The sequence below is a fragment of the Manis pentadactyla genome, chromosome X (genome assembly GCF_030020395.1).
Source record: "Manis pentadactyla isolate mManPen7 chromosome X, mManPen7.hap1, whole genome shotgun sequence".
Lineage (NCBI taxonomy): Eukaryota > Metazoa > Chordata > Mammalia > Pholidota > Manidae > Manis > Manis pentadactyla.
In genome coordinates this window covers 25,248,323-25,263,361 of record NC_080038.1, presented here as the reverse complement: position 1 = coordinate 25,263,361, position 15,039 = coordinate 25,248,323, and the positions used below count along the sequence as shown (strand labels likewise).

General features: G+C 41.2%; 1 protein-coding gene across 11 annotated transcripts in view; it reads left to right on the top strand.

The window, feature by feature from the left end:
• DMD (dystrophin) overlaps positions 1-15,039 on the top strand; it is a 2,193,636-nt gene that overhangs the window by 2,048,816 nt on the left and 129,781 nt on the right. Inside the window, exon 1 of one of the 11 annotated variants that reach the window (XM_036917972.2) lies at positions 9,746-9,910. The exons of 7 other annotated variants lie outside the window; for them this stretch is intronic. In XM_036917972.2, the coding sequence (XP_036773867.1) occupies positions 9,891-9,910 (20 nt within the window). In that variant the 5' untranslated portion in view covers positions 9,746-9,890. Of the gene's footprint in view, positions 1-9,745; positions 9,911-15,039 lie in introns of those variants that run through there. 3 more of the 11 variants (XM_036917970.2, XM_036917974.2, XM_036917973.2) reach the window with 3 other exon arrangements.

Here is a 15,039-nt window from a genome sequence, read left to right as displayed (position 1 = left end):
CACTTAAAGAAATATGTACTTTCCCCTTTATCAATCAATCATCCAAATCTAAAAATCAATCATATTTCCTTTTGTACTTTTTCTTTTGTTTTGGAACCCAGAAAGCCCATAGACTTAAAAAAATTTTTTATTGAATTATATTAACTCATAGAAAAAGGTTTAATCTTAAATACACAGTATAATTTTTGCAGGCTGAACACCCCTGTGTAACCAGCATCCAGATCAAGAAACAGAACTTTACCAGCCCCCAGGAGCCCCCATATGCCCCTTTCCAATCATTACCTACCCTCCAAGGGCAACCACTCTCTTAACTTTGAACATCAAAATTTTTTCTAGCCTGTTTGTACTTATATATTGTTTTGTATTTATATAAATGGAATAATGCAGCATGTACCCTCACGTCTGGCTTTTTTAAAACTTGGATTCATCCATACTGTGGTATACAGTTGTTCACTCTCATTGCTATGTAATATTCCATTGTGTGAATATGCTATAATTTATAATATATTCTACTGTTGATGGACATTTGATACCAAGAATGATGCTATAAACATCCTAAAATATGTTTGGTTAATATATTATATATTATATAATTTTTTATATATATATATATATATATATATATATATATATATATATATATACTTTGGAACTATATCAAGGAGTGGAATTTTTGGGTCATAGGGTATACAAATGTAGAAAAGGTTCAGCCTTTGTACTTTCCTCCAGTTGTCCAATGTGGTTGCACCAATTTACATTAAATCAGCAAAACATGAGTGCTCTAGTTGCTCTGCATCCTTCCCAACACTTTGTCTTGTTTTTCCTCATTCTTGTGGGTATACATAGCTAAATTTTACTCTCAGGCCCCAAGATCTTCAAATCTGTGTGTTCTAACCTTCCCTCTCTTAATGTTTTATGCTATTTATAGTTCCTTAATCATGGATTTTAGCTATTTTTAAAATTTATACGTTCTTAAAAGTTGTCCTGAAGCCTTTATGGAGCAATATGGGGTATAAATATATTTATAGTATCTATGCAAATATGCATCCTCAGCCAATGATACCATTAGCAAAAGTCCTAGAATCTTCCCTTCCCTTCAGCCTTCACATCCAGGTGCATGAAAAGCAGCATTGTTCCTATCCTGTAAACTGTCTGGAATTCAACCTTTCCACCAACAACCACTGCTACTTTCTTAATTCAGGCTTCTTCTCTCTTAATTGATCTGCTGTAATAGTCTCTTCAACACACATTCCCATTCTGATAGATACCCTCTTTTCCATGCTTGTTTCTTCCCACTGCAAATTCTATTTCAAGTGGAAAATATTCAAAAGTACAGGTGTTGCCAATTTTTTCTGCTCTATCCATCATAGGAGAAGAGGCTTCCAATTCTTTAATTCTTTGTTGGCTTCTAAAGGATGAGAGTAATTCAAGCTGTGAGGACCTAGATTCCCACACTAGAGTCTTGAAGTTAATTCAAGAATGTGATTTGATATTCTAATGGGGACAGTAGTATTTTCTGAGTATCAGCCTTCCTGAGATAGAAAACCCAATACTGGCGCAATACTTTTTTGAATTTCAGAAAGCATAATCTGATCTCATAACAGAGAAGTATGTTAACCTTAAAATATCTGTATTGTAAAAAATCTGCCTTACTTAATTATTAATATGAGATTAATATCAGAGTCCACTTAAGAAACTTGTTTCCACTCTTCATACACTAACAAAAAGTACATGAAACCTGGTGATTTAGGCCTAGTTAGCTCTTAATTTAAATGTTTGTTCCTTAATCTCAAGAGGTTAAACTAACCATTTTGCGTTCTTTTTTAAGGTCTTTTTGCTTTTCCTTTTTTGCTTCTTTTTTAAAGTCTCTATTTCTGTTCTTATAATCTGATACTGTGTTTCATCATGTATGAGTCTGTCGCCCTCCACCCCTGACTGATTGTAAGATCTTCAGTGTCAAGGCCATATTTGGGTCCCCCTAGTAGAGGAACCCAGTAATAGTGTTGAAATTTTTAAGTATTTCCATGTCCACCCTCGAACCCTACCTAGGTTTTACTAATAGTAAAGAAAAATGAGAAGAGTTTGACTGATGAGTAAAGACATATGTAAGTGTGCCATAAATACATCACAATTACAGTCATTTAAAGAAATGAATAGACAAGAATATTCAACAGAGAAACTTAATCCAGGTGCAGCGTGTGAAAAAAAATGTCTTCAAATTTGTGGATTAAACAAGATTCCTGGCTTTCACATTTTCTTACTATCTTAACAAAAAAAATACCTTGACAAAATAAACCAGAGCTGCAGTACAAGATTCAGCCCTTGGTAAATCATTAATTCATTAAATTGGCTTTTACCTCTATTTCTCCCTTTATGGATTCCTGTCTTTGTGGGGAAGTCCTATCACATCCTAGCAGTTCAAGGCCTGCCACCAAAAGGATTCTCCATCAGGGTGCAGGGGACCCCTCCCTACACAAAACCAATAATTCACCTGTTCTCTCACTACCTCAGGGTTCTGCTCTCTGACAATATGAATGTGAATACACCTTTTAACACATGGTAATAATATTTACATTTTAACCTCAGCCCCAAAGAATGATAGCAAATGGTGTGAATTTTACTCCTATCTCTTGTGGTTAGTGATTTATCTTGCAGGAAAAACAATATCTTTTTTTTATCGACTTGCTTCCTTTTTAAATGTAAAAAGCAAAGGAAAGGTTCCTTTTGCACATTGTTGAAGAGCAAACACTGAAACTCTTAGGCCTCTCATTTTCCCTCATCCATCAGTCTTAAAAATGAAAAGTTAAAGTTATGCTGAATTTATATTGTGCTGTATTCTTAACAGTATTTCTGGACAGAGTGGGTTTTCTTTTAAGGAATGATACCAGCAGGACAGGCTGCTGTGCATTAATACAGCACTCCCCAGCCTTCCAATTGCTTTCATAGTCTCAATGGCATTTGACCCACACTCTGGTGTGTGCAATAGTATCCGGATTTTACAGATAAGTCAGCCAAGCCCCAGAGAGGTTAAGTGACTAGCCTCTAAGGGTTGCGTGACTGGCCTCTAAGTCACAGAATTGGTCTGGAGCTCTGCCTTGCTTGCCTTAATGCCTCTTCTAGAATATACTGCCACGCTTGCTGAAGATTAAGAAGCTGCTTTTGATTCTGGTAGATACTCATCTCAAAGGGGAAAAAAAACCTGGTGTCTTCATTCGGTAGCATCTGAATATTAAATTTTCCTTATCTGTTTCAACTTAGGATGACTTCTTTGTTCATGTAATTGACTGGCAATTCCTTTGTTTACTTTTCCCCAAATCTCAAGAATCAAGTCAAAAGTATTAAAAATGGTTACATTAGCATTTAACATTTTTCATGAAGTATTTCAGAAAGAGATAATTTAGTCAGGCATGTATGTAGAAGTTTGCATTTTAATTAAAAAGCCTCAAAGTGAAGTAAACCTCTGACAGTAACGGATGAGTATTTCTAAAAGCTGCGTTACTATTTGATATATGTTCAGTATTTTCTTGTGGATAAGTCCTACGACTTGCTTCAAGAAAAGTGACAGGACTAAAACAATTATAAAAAAAAAACAAAGCTGCTCTTTTTTAATCATATGCTCATAAATAAAACTGGGTTGTGAATTATTTCCAGAGAAGCAGTTGACAACAGTATAAGTAAATCACTCTAAGAACTAAAGCTGTCTTACTTTTTTTTGAATGTTCAAACCAAATCTGTATCCTCATCCAATGATGAATTCCCTTTGACAAATAAATATTTACAAAGTATGAAATATAGATTTTGTGCACTTCCTAAGGCCAAAGCATACTTTTGAAACTAAAATTTAGTGTTTTCTCTCACCTCAAATATACTGAAATGATAACATAACTTAAAAGTTATTCTTTCTAGTAGCAGACTGTCCATTAATCATTCTTTAGATAATATTGGCTTTGTGAGTTTTCAGGGAGAAAGAAAAACTATAATTTCTAGATTGATCAGAAAATCTGAATGTACTTATGGATTTGAAGAAAACAATAAAATCTGGCAAAGTAGAATTTTCTGTAACCCCCATTATGAAGTCAAGAAGAACGAATCTTTCAACATCCTCCCAGTTTCCTGTGAAAATTCTTCCTGTGGTAAAATGGCTTGATTGGGTAGATCAAAGGGTTAATTTACTTGTGATTTGAGAAAAGACTGAGACTTCCTTATATTGTTTAAACTGTGGTGTGTGGGAGGAAGGTAGAAAGAGGCCCCAGAATGAATTCACTAATTGGGGTTTTCACCTGCTGTGCGTCTAATCGAATACAAAGCCTTATTTGTAGCTGAAGAGGAAGAGAGATTATGCAGAGTGTCAGAATTTCTGCCTAGTTTTGAAATTCCTGTTATTTGGCACAACCGTTTGGGGAAGGCAGACAGAGACTTAGAGCTTTGAGCTGTTGTTAAGGTAGACCAGGGAAGCTGTAGTCAAAGCTGTTGTTAAGGTAGACCAGGAAAGCTATAGTCAGTGCTACTTGAACCACCTTAACCAGTTATCCATTTTTAGTAGGAAGTGGTATGCTCCATTTCCGTGGGGTGGCTCTCTAGCTGGCAGGCTGCTAGGTGTGAGGAATTCTTTCCCATGAAGCAACCACAGGCCTGTGAGGTTAATGAAGTGTGGCTTTAGTTTAGTGAAGACATTAAACTTCACATCCTTTTAAGTGTTCGGTTTGACATAGGTGGTGGCTCTGTGAAGCTTTGAAAAATCTTATTAGAAAACCACATGAGAGCAAGTTCAACTATATCTGGAAACTGTTGGGCAAAATCTCTGGTTTAGGTGACAGCTGACTCAGAGAACTTTCCTCAGCCTGGCTTACTCTGCCTCCCTGCAGGGGAAGGGCCTGGAAAAATAGGCTTTTATGCGGGTGTGAAGTGCTCTGTGTCTGAATATGGAGACCTCTTCATTTACTAGTTAATGTGAACTGAGTGGATATTCTTATATCCAGAAGACTCGGGTTTCAGGTTGAAGTGAAGGGATTGTTATACACATTTTAATTAGTAAACCATGTTGCTCTTAACTAGCAATGACTCACCATAGTTGTAAGCATTTGTCAGACATCTGATTCAGTGTTCATGGCTAATACTTGTACTATGCAATGAGAAGCATGGAATCCTGATGTGGTTACGAGATACCCAAATGATGAGATTTTACTATAAAATATGCATTATGCTTCACTGTAGCAATAGCGATATTCCAAATGGATTTTTAATAGAACTATGCAGGTTATACTTAATATTGGTTAGGGAACAGAAAGTGGTTCAGGTGGAGACACTTGAGGCTAGAGAGAAGCTGGACCCGAGGGGTGTTAAAGTCCCTCAGGGTCATCCCCAGGCAAATGCCCAGTGCAAACCCTTCCCTATCTTTTTCCTTTCCCTTTCGGCTCCTCATTTTACACAGGTAAAACCAGACTGACAGGGAAACCACAAGCAGCCTAAAAGGAAAAGGTCATATTTGTGCAAGAGAGGAGCAACTGGGCCTCTGCTCTTGGCCCTTCACACCCTCTACTAGATGGGCTCGTCGACCTGTGACTCGACAGCACGGACATTTCAAACTGATAGCTCCAATCCAGACCTCTCTGTGAGCTCGAGACTAAGATGTCCATTTGCCTTTATAAACTCATCATTAAGACAGAATTCATCATCTCTGTCTGACCCTCTTCTGCCTAAACCTGCTCCTCCTCATGAAATTCCTAGCTTGGTGAATATTACTCAACCAATTTTGGGGGTCGCCCTAGAACAATGATCCTCAACCTTGGCTGAACGTTAGAGTCACCTGGAGTGCCGTAAACACCCCAACGCCCAAGGCCAGTTAAATCAGATTCTGAGGGTGGTGAGACCCAGACATCTACATGTGTTAACGCTCCCCAGGTGATCCAGTGGTGGCCAAGCTCAAGGACCACCATCCTATATCTTCTCTTTCTTCCATTCAGACCTCCAAGTCAGACATCCAGTCAGACTCCTGCAGTTTTTACCTTATTTTTCCACTGTCTCTGCCACAGCCATTGTTCAGGTCCTCGTTATATTGCAGTCACCTTGTGTCTGGTCTCCTAACTCCAGACTCTTCTGATCCAGCCCCATTCCTTTGCCCAAGTGATTTTCCTAAAAGACAAATCTGACAGAACCACATGCACGCTTAAATTCCTTTTTCTTTGAAAAGTTCCTTATACCTTTCAGGAGGTGCGTCAAACTCTAGATCATCACAGTAGGTCCTTCTCACTTTGACCACTGATCATATCTCTATCATGACATTCTCTCCCGAAGACCAAGTAGACCACTGAAGCTTTCGGAAAGGATAAGCTGTTTGTGGTCGCTTTGCCTTCGTACCTGCTGCTATCACTATTCGTAACTGTTGATTTGCCTTTACCCCTAACAGGCAAGAAGCTCCTTTCGGGCCTACAGAGGAGGCTTCTAGAAATATCTATCCAGTGAATGAGGCTAGTCTCCTTTTCAGCTCCAACAGGTGGAGTTAACTTCCTCCTCCATCAGGAGCCGCCTCTCAGCCTCCACTCTCATGCCCCAGACGATGGCTGTGAGTGGATGGGTCCCCATTTAGTCAGGATTCTGGGAGAAACAGATGGGACATTCAAAAGTGGTACCAGAAAAGAGTGTAATAGCAAGGCTATTTACAAGCATCTGGACAGGGTAGGAGGAAGAATAAGGGCAAACAGAGGGAATGGTTGAATGGTTTAGGGAACCTGGAGAATGCTGTTGCTGTAGAAATGCATTCTGCATTCCAACAAGACTCTTGGCTGTTGGTAAAGGAACTCAGTCGCTTCCAGGCTCAAGGCCAACAGGAGGGAGCTTGGGGAATAAGGACCCAAACATCTGTCTCTTCCTGCCCTTTCAGCTCCTGCTATAGGCCTTTCATCACTGCCTCACCTTGGCTGAAAGCAAGGAAGCCAAAGGGCAAGAGAGCCTGCCGGATGCCATCCACAGAGGTCCAGCCTCCTCAGGCACAGAGTAGAGTGGAGAAAGGCTGTGGACAGGGCTGAAGGGCAGAATGGGGGATACCCAGCACATTGCCTTAGGTCAGAGGGGTCCTCATTTTTCTAACACACCTATGATGTGTCAGTTCTTCAAAGAAAAGTGTTTTGGGTATGGAAAAATGTACTGGGTCACCTTCTTAGACCTAATCGCATCTCATTCCTTCCTTATCCCTATTGCTAGCAAATCTACTCTTCTCTGCTCTCACTGAGCAGTGAGATTGCTTATGAGCACACAAGAAAAAAATACAGATCTTCTGCCACAATAAAAGAAGCCATGTCTTTCCATGGCAGCATAGGAGAGTGGCTAAGAGCTTGAGCCTTGGAGCCACTCTCCCTACTTCCTACACGTGCTGTGCCACATTCTAGCTGTGGTCCTGGGGACAGTAGCTCATGGTAGGTTCTGGAGTCAGGGTTTCAACTTAGGTTTCTTTCTTGTGGCAGAGCTCCATGTTTCTTCCATGTCTCTGGTCCACATCAGAATAGTTATAATAATAAAAAGAGCTACTGTAAGCAGTTAATGTATTTTCATGCATGGCATCATGATATAGTTTATATGTGAAATCAGATTTATGAATTATGTTCTTCATGCCTTTAATAAGCAAAATTCACAGTCTAACTGAAATTGACAAAACAATCACTGTGATGCTTGTGTCATTTCTTAATACTTTCAGTATTGAATTTCTAAAATAACATCAAGATTTGGGAACAAGTCTTCAAGTGCCTATAACTACAGTCTAAAAAAGAACTTAAAGATGTATTCTTGAGGATTGCCATCTGTCAAATTTGAGAAAAAATCTGAATAGTGATTTCTCATGTTCCATTCTTTTTTATTCCTTCGTCAACAAATTGTTCCTAGTAGTTTTCTAGCTGGACACTGAAAAAACAAGCATGAGCATTTATGGTTTAAAGAAACATACCAGAACTCCTGAATCCTGTGCAGGTAATGTAAAAGTATAAAACAAAACAAAACAAAACAGAAAGCCAAGAAGACGATGGCAATTTATGTTACCATGCAGCAGTTGCAAAACCTTTAGTTGATTGATTTCTAATATTTACAAATGCCCAGGCTGTGGGGTTGTGTCTTTTCATTGAAATAAACATAAATAGTATTTAAGTGATTTGCCACATTGACACAGAGATTAGTCATTGATTAATTGCAAAGGCCATCAAGGCTGCCATCATAGAACTAATCCTTCTCCTCCAAGATAGGGGCAGACCTGAAATCTACAATTAGACCAAGGGGCAACCTCTGCCAAAGCCAATCCTAGTGTGCCCCCCTCAGACCGTAATAGCACTGCCTCCACAACTTCCTGGCTCAAAACCGCCTAAAAACTGCACTAGGAAGCCTCACTTTAGGAGGCAAATGCCACAAAAGGGGCCGTATGTGCTTTAAAATAGCAGCACCAATAATACCTATATTCACATATCTTTAGTGATAACGTTTATATTTTTACATTTTTATTTGGTTTGTCAAGGGCAACGAAGAAACTTGGCACCTCCCTGTCCCTTTTGCTCTTATTTATGTATTTATCTTGCCTCTTTTGCTGTGCTGTAGCAGACGGCAAAGGGAGATTGGTGTATACAGAGCTTTCAGCTTGACTGTTCTACGGGGGGAGAAAATATCGAGCAAAAAAAAAGGATATTTAAAAAGAAAAAGGGCAACACGTCTTAAACTGTAAACTGAAGTGGAATGAATCAACCAGAAGAGTGAAAAGGAAATGATTGAAAAGTGATGAAAAGAAAAACAGGCCAATAAAATAAATGGACAAAGAGGGACAATGAAACCACTAAGGGAGTTTGCCTGAAAATACTCCTTGGGATGTAATGAAAGATGTTCGGTGAAGCTTGTGAAAAAATCTTGTGCTAATGAAGGCTTTTTTCTTTTCAGAATATTCCAAACTTGAAATAATTTTGCATAGGTAACCTATATCATGATATGGCATACTCTCAGATTAGAAATATTTGAACTCTTCGTGGCCCTGTAACTTTTCCAATAAAATGTTGCATTAGAAATGGTTTCCTTTTCGATTTCCCTAAACAAATATTGAAAGACCAAACCGTGCCACACCATTGGTGGCACTGTTATATTTAAGAGTTTATACCAGGGGTTCTCAAACTTAAGCTCAGTTTCTGATTCAGTAGGTCTGGGCTGGGGCCCAGGAATTTTTATTTCTAAGAAGTTCCCAGGCCAATGCTGAGACTGCAGGTCCCAGGACTACACTGAGAATCGCTGCTTTATCACAGACACAAATAGGAATGCTACTTAGATAGATGCCGGCTTAGCCAAGGATGAGCGTAACCTGAATTTAATGTTTTCACAGCCCTACCACTTGAATCTTCAAATGAGGGAAACGGGTGGTGGGGGTGGGGGTGGAGAGAATCATGCTTATGATTTTTCTACTTTCATTCTCTAAAAAGAAAACTCTGAGCCCACACACTTATCTGCGATGAGGTCATCTGCACCTAGGTCATTTATTTAGGCAACAAGTAGTCTTGCTGGAGGTTTTAAGAGGGTGCTCGCAGGGCGGTGTGTGGCTTTCCGGTTCCTGGGACTGCCTTAAATCCCCTCCTGGATAGGTCTGTCTTTTCCCTTTCTTCTTCCTTTCTGTTTTGAAAGCCCCAGCCCGGGAGTGCTTGGTCTCCGCGAGTCCGAGTTCCCAGGTCGCAAGGTGGGGGTGGAGCCCGGCCCGGCCGGCCCCGCCCCGTCTGCCTGCAGCGCCCCCTCCCCGCCCGCCCGCGCTGGCTTCTCCGCAGTGCTTTCAGCTGCGAGCCTGGGCGGCGGCGGCGGCGCTCGACTTTCGGGGAGCCCGGCGGCTGTGGGAAGCTTACTCCTCCGCTCTTGCCCTCCTCAGACCGTGGAGCCCTGCCACCATGAGGGAACAGCTCAAAGGGTAAGTGCATCCCGGCCCCCTCGGATCGCCGCAGTCCGTGCACTTGTGGCACTAGCCGGGGGCAAGCCGAGGCGGCCAAAACTTGGACTGGCGCTGTGGCTGGACTCTGGGCTCCGGGCGTCGAGGAAGCTCCCCCGCTTCCCCGCTGCAAAGCTGCAGGTGCGCCCCCGGGGCTTCCCCCTGGCGCAGGGCTCCGGGCCCCCTCCCCCTACCTCTGGCTTTGGGATGTGCTGGGAGAGAAAAAGCTGCTTCCTCGCCGTACTCAGAGGGGACAGTGCGTTCCCCACGCGGGCATTGGGGCTGCGGGAGCTTTTTGCTCCTTTCCGGGCTGTCTGTGAGGAAGTGCACCAGACCCGACTGTTCCTAAATCGTCCCTCGACCTCGCAGAAGGAAGGGGAGCGCGCAGCTTTACCTTCCGTTGCACTGCAAGTGCCAAAAGGTCAACTTTCTGCCTGATTTCTTCGGAGGATTCCAACTGACATTTCCCTCGTTGCATTTTCTACTGTGTTCGTCCCATGCCTCAAGACTTGCAGCAATCAGGAAAGAAAGAAAAAGCAGTTGAAGCCCAGGAGTCAACAGATTTGACAGAGAATCGAGGGTATTTTTTTCTTTGCCCACTGGGGTTGAGTGTAGAGTCGTTTCTGGGTGTCGTCTCGCGCTTCTCCAGGTGCCTGTTCCCGTCTTTAAGCAAAGTTGTCATCCCCGATCCGATCATGGCAATGAAAAGGGCAGGACACTTTATCTCAGTTACATTTGAAGTTTAGTTTGAAGCTTAAATGGAAAAGATTTTGTTGCCCGAAGGAGGCATATTATTAATTATAACATGCTTTAACATCGTGAAAAAAAATGCATCCGATTTAAGTGGCAAACCAGTCTTTAAGTGAAATCTCCATTCTTTCTTAGTCAACAAGCTCTTCTTGGTCTCTCTGCTTCTGTATTCCTGTCACCTCTCCTCATCACCCCCCATCACCCTTTCTCTTTTGCCTAGATTTTTTATTTCCTTGTGCCAAATCGCCTCTTTGGAGGATTGGAGGATACAGTTGCGCTTGGAGAAGCAGAGGAGCAAATGGAACAACACGGTTATGTGAAAGGTCTCTGACCCTTGATCACCATGGAATTGGTTTCAGTCATCATTGTTTGATCTTGCATTGGACACGACCCTGAAGTGAAATGGCTTTGGCCAGAGTTGACGGTGGGTGTGAGCTAAACTCAGGAAAGCAAATAGAACTGAGGACAAGTAACAGCTGGAACAGTCACCCAGGCCATCGTTTTTGGCCTGACGAACCCAAAAGAATAAAATGTTAAATATCCCAGGGAATGAGAAAGGGGGATAGGATAGGATTTTTGATGCTTAGATTGACACCCGTCTCTCTTAACCCCCTCCCCACAGTAGCAGAAACTTTTATATCTGTTTTCTCATTCCCCACCCTGCCGGTGTTCCAGCAGTGCAAGCCAAGTTCAACATTCAGCATGCAAATGCCAGGGTTCCTCTAGAAAAGAATCTGATCCCCAGATTAAAGGGGAATGATTGTGTGTGGATCAATGGGCTCCAGATTATATATGAAGGCAAACTCTAATCCTCTGCAGATTGCAGGAGAATTGCTGCATAGCGATTAGTTTCCTCCCTGGAAGTCGTGGAAAGGTATTTTTTAAAAAGGCAACTGTTTGGAATATTTTCAGTACCAAATAACAGTGGTGGCAGAAGAAAGCTTATTTTAATTAGGCAACTCTGCCATTTCCCTTGCGAAAGCAGTAGGAATTTGTTACTTTTTATAAGTGTTTAATGTTTGTTTTTAAGAAACAACAAAAAAAGCAATTCCAATAAGTCTGATTATTCCAGCACTGACAGCAGGAACAGCTCTGAGGCAGTTGTAATAACCTTGCACACTACTTGCAACTAAAGAAGGTGAGAGAAAATTTAAATTGTATGGTAGGAAATTAGGTCAGCCCTGTGCTCAGTAGAGTAATGCTTTAATTTCTCATTATTGACAAGTAGGTGTTGCTGGGTCTCATGTCACATCCAGTGATTTTGTATTTTAATTTGCTTCAGGTTTCTATCACAGCCTCAAATAAAAGGGAAAAGAAAGATTCTTGTGGTTTGTACCCATTGAAAAAAGGAGGAAATCAGAGTCTGATGGCTGTTCAGAGAGGCATATCTGATGCTGGGCTTTGCAATCAGCAGAGCCAAAGTCAATAACATTTTTTAAAGATACAAGAGTGTTTTAGAGATTGTTTATGAAGCTGCTCTCCATGTTAATGTACCTGTAGACTTTGGTCTATGTTGAGCGTCGTGGTTCTCAGCAAGACTGAACAAAGATGTACCCATTAACTTGTGAATAGGTTTCAGAATTTCCCTTTTGGTTGGACATGGTATATAGGGAATGCGCTACTGATGTGAAAAATGGTGTGCAAAAACGAGACAGTTGCTAAAAACAGTACCACCCAGTCTCCCACCATCACCTCCCCAGCACGGTGTAGTTTTCTATATTGCCTGTATATTCCAGGTAAACCTGAGTTGCTGCTCATGGAGTTACTGAGAATTCTCTACTGTTTTTGGAGACAGCCACAGAGTAGTAAGTACAGCTATAAAATCTATATTGCTCACAAACAAAAACATCAGCTTGTCCTGTAAGGTAGAATATAAATAAGAATTATGCAAATTTGTGTTTACCATCTTGTCCTGTCCATGTTCATCTTTCCTATCGATTTTAGGGGTTAAATGTCTTACTAGGGCTTTGAATTCACCACAGATTGAAAATACCCACATACAGTGAAGTGAATATTTGTTTCATCATATAATTACCGAAGGATCTGAAGTCATTTCAGCTATGTTGCCACTCGTTTTTAGCATTAAATGATTAAAAGATTACTTTTCTCGTTTTGAGGATTAGTCACACCCATTATTCTTTCTTCTTTGCGCTTGTGCTCATTTCTTTTGCTTGGTAGTGGTTTGCAATTGAAGTGAAACTAAGACTGCAAAGGGGAAATATAAATCTGTATTTCTAGTTACTTTGCATTGCTTAAGAATAAAAGGTTTTTGTGTTAGAGAGGAAGAAGGTAAAAGAAGACTGGCTTTTGAATTTGTTTGAGCTTATTTATCTAGGGTTATTAAGGTCCCCCAGCATCACAGGTAATTGGGAAAATGAGTACCTAGAAAGGCCTAGTAACTAGTAGAAATGGGGGCTGAGCATTTCTTCTGTCTTCCAGTAAAAGAAATTTTAGTTTAGCTAAGGACTGTTGGATTACGAACTAATTTATAAAATCCTTCTCATAATTTTTAACCACTGGAATAAATTCCTTTAAAAGGTAGAAATGTAGGTATATTAAAAGTCATGAGGCTCTTTTGGGAGGGAGGGAGCTACATAAAGCTCTCATTCACTCTGTGTAGGATTCTCCTGTCACATGCAAGCCTCTCTTGGATTTTGGAATTGTATTTGGTACAAGTTATTTCTTGCCCATGTTCCTCCGATTCGAAGTCCATTACAGATGGTGGCTTTTCCGAGTGGGTCTGTTTGTGTCTGTCTGGTCAGGTTTATCAGCTCAGACCAACAATTTTCTGCCTGTGTATTGAAGATGCTACCGTCCTCGCTCATGTTGTGGGGATGGGACGTTCTTATTACGCAGTGGGCGTAATCAGGGCCTATACATGTGGACACATGTGCTTTTCCCCTCTTCTCCCTTCCTCCCTCCCTCATGCTCACATATGCATGGCCTTTGGAAATAGTGCAGGCCTAAGTATAGGGTGGTCTCAGTGGAAGATAACCTTTCCTTGCTGGGCACTCACATATGGGATTGGTACACAGTCACTTTCCAAGCTAAAAAACGCCCGAGAACAAACAACACTTTTTCCATGAAGCTGCAAGCTGCAGCCTCCTTGTGCTGTGCATATAAAGTACCAGTTCCGCCCACCTCCTCCTCAGATCATAAACCAGCTTGGTCATGGGGCTTCCTAAAACCCCCCAAAGCATGGACTGCATGCGTCTTCTGCTCTTCTTCCTCTTAATTTAAGACTTGGATGCCACTCTGGTACATTTGCTCAACTAAGAAACCCCTATTATCCTGCTCAGATGCGAATTGTCCCTGCGGAAAAGTGTAACAGAAACAAACATGTTTGGAGGAGACTGAAACAGCCCTTAGCAAGTGAACATTTTCTTGGAGATTTCTTTCAGTAGCCTTCACTGTTCAGCCACTGAGTGGTAAATATCAGAGGGATGGTCTTTGAAGTTGTACAGTTTGGGGAATTTCCACATGTTTTTGTGACATTTATGATTGTATTATGTTTATCAAACCCCAATAAGTGTTCTCCTTTTGACTTGCTTTTCTTTAAAACAGACATAATTCACACTGAGTGTTGTTTTTGCTCTCTACAAAGGGTCTTAGGCTTGGCTGGCTTACTGCAGGTGGACCCCCATCTATATTGTCATCAACTAATAAAAGGTCGGCTTTTAATGTGCAGTAATTGGGGGCCATGTAATAACAAAAGCAACCGTGTATTGGGCACCAGAGGGTGCTGGTTACTTACCTCTATCAAGTAACCCTTTAACTCTCCCAGGTAAGCAAGCTTGCCCCAAATTTCACAGCTAGTAGTCCTCAGATTTAAAACCCAGGCTGAGGTCCCTTGACATTGTTGTCTCCCCGAACTTCTTTCTGTATGAAGCCTCTATGCTTTCTGCTCCCCATGAAGCTATTTCTCCTCTCCCCATTCCCACCTGTCCCCCAGAGATTATGAATAGGCTCTGTGCATGAGTACCAAAATATCTCACAAGGCTGCATTTTACTGTATCAAAGCTCGTCATGTAATCCCCCAAAACTGGAAATATGATGCTATGGTGATTTATGTAGATGGGTCAAAGTAAAGAAAAGTATATGTAGTTATCTCTCCTGGGTTTATTCATGTAATTGAATGAGGAACAAAGGTGTTTTGTTCTTTCTGTGGCAGGAGCTGATAGCTGGCAACCACACTTAGCTAAACTTCAAGAAATGGAAGAAAACTGTGAATGCTTCATTCAGGCCCAAGCAAATATATGAAAAGGTGGAGTGGTGTAGAAAGGACTGAATTAAAAAGACATTCGGAAAGTAATGGGAGGGGCAAGGTCTGACTTACTACTTGGGCACTTGCCTGCCCCTTA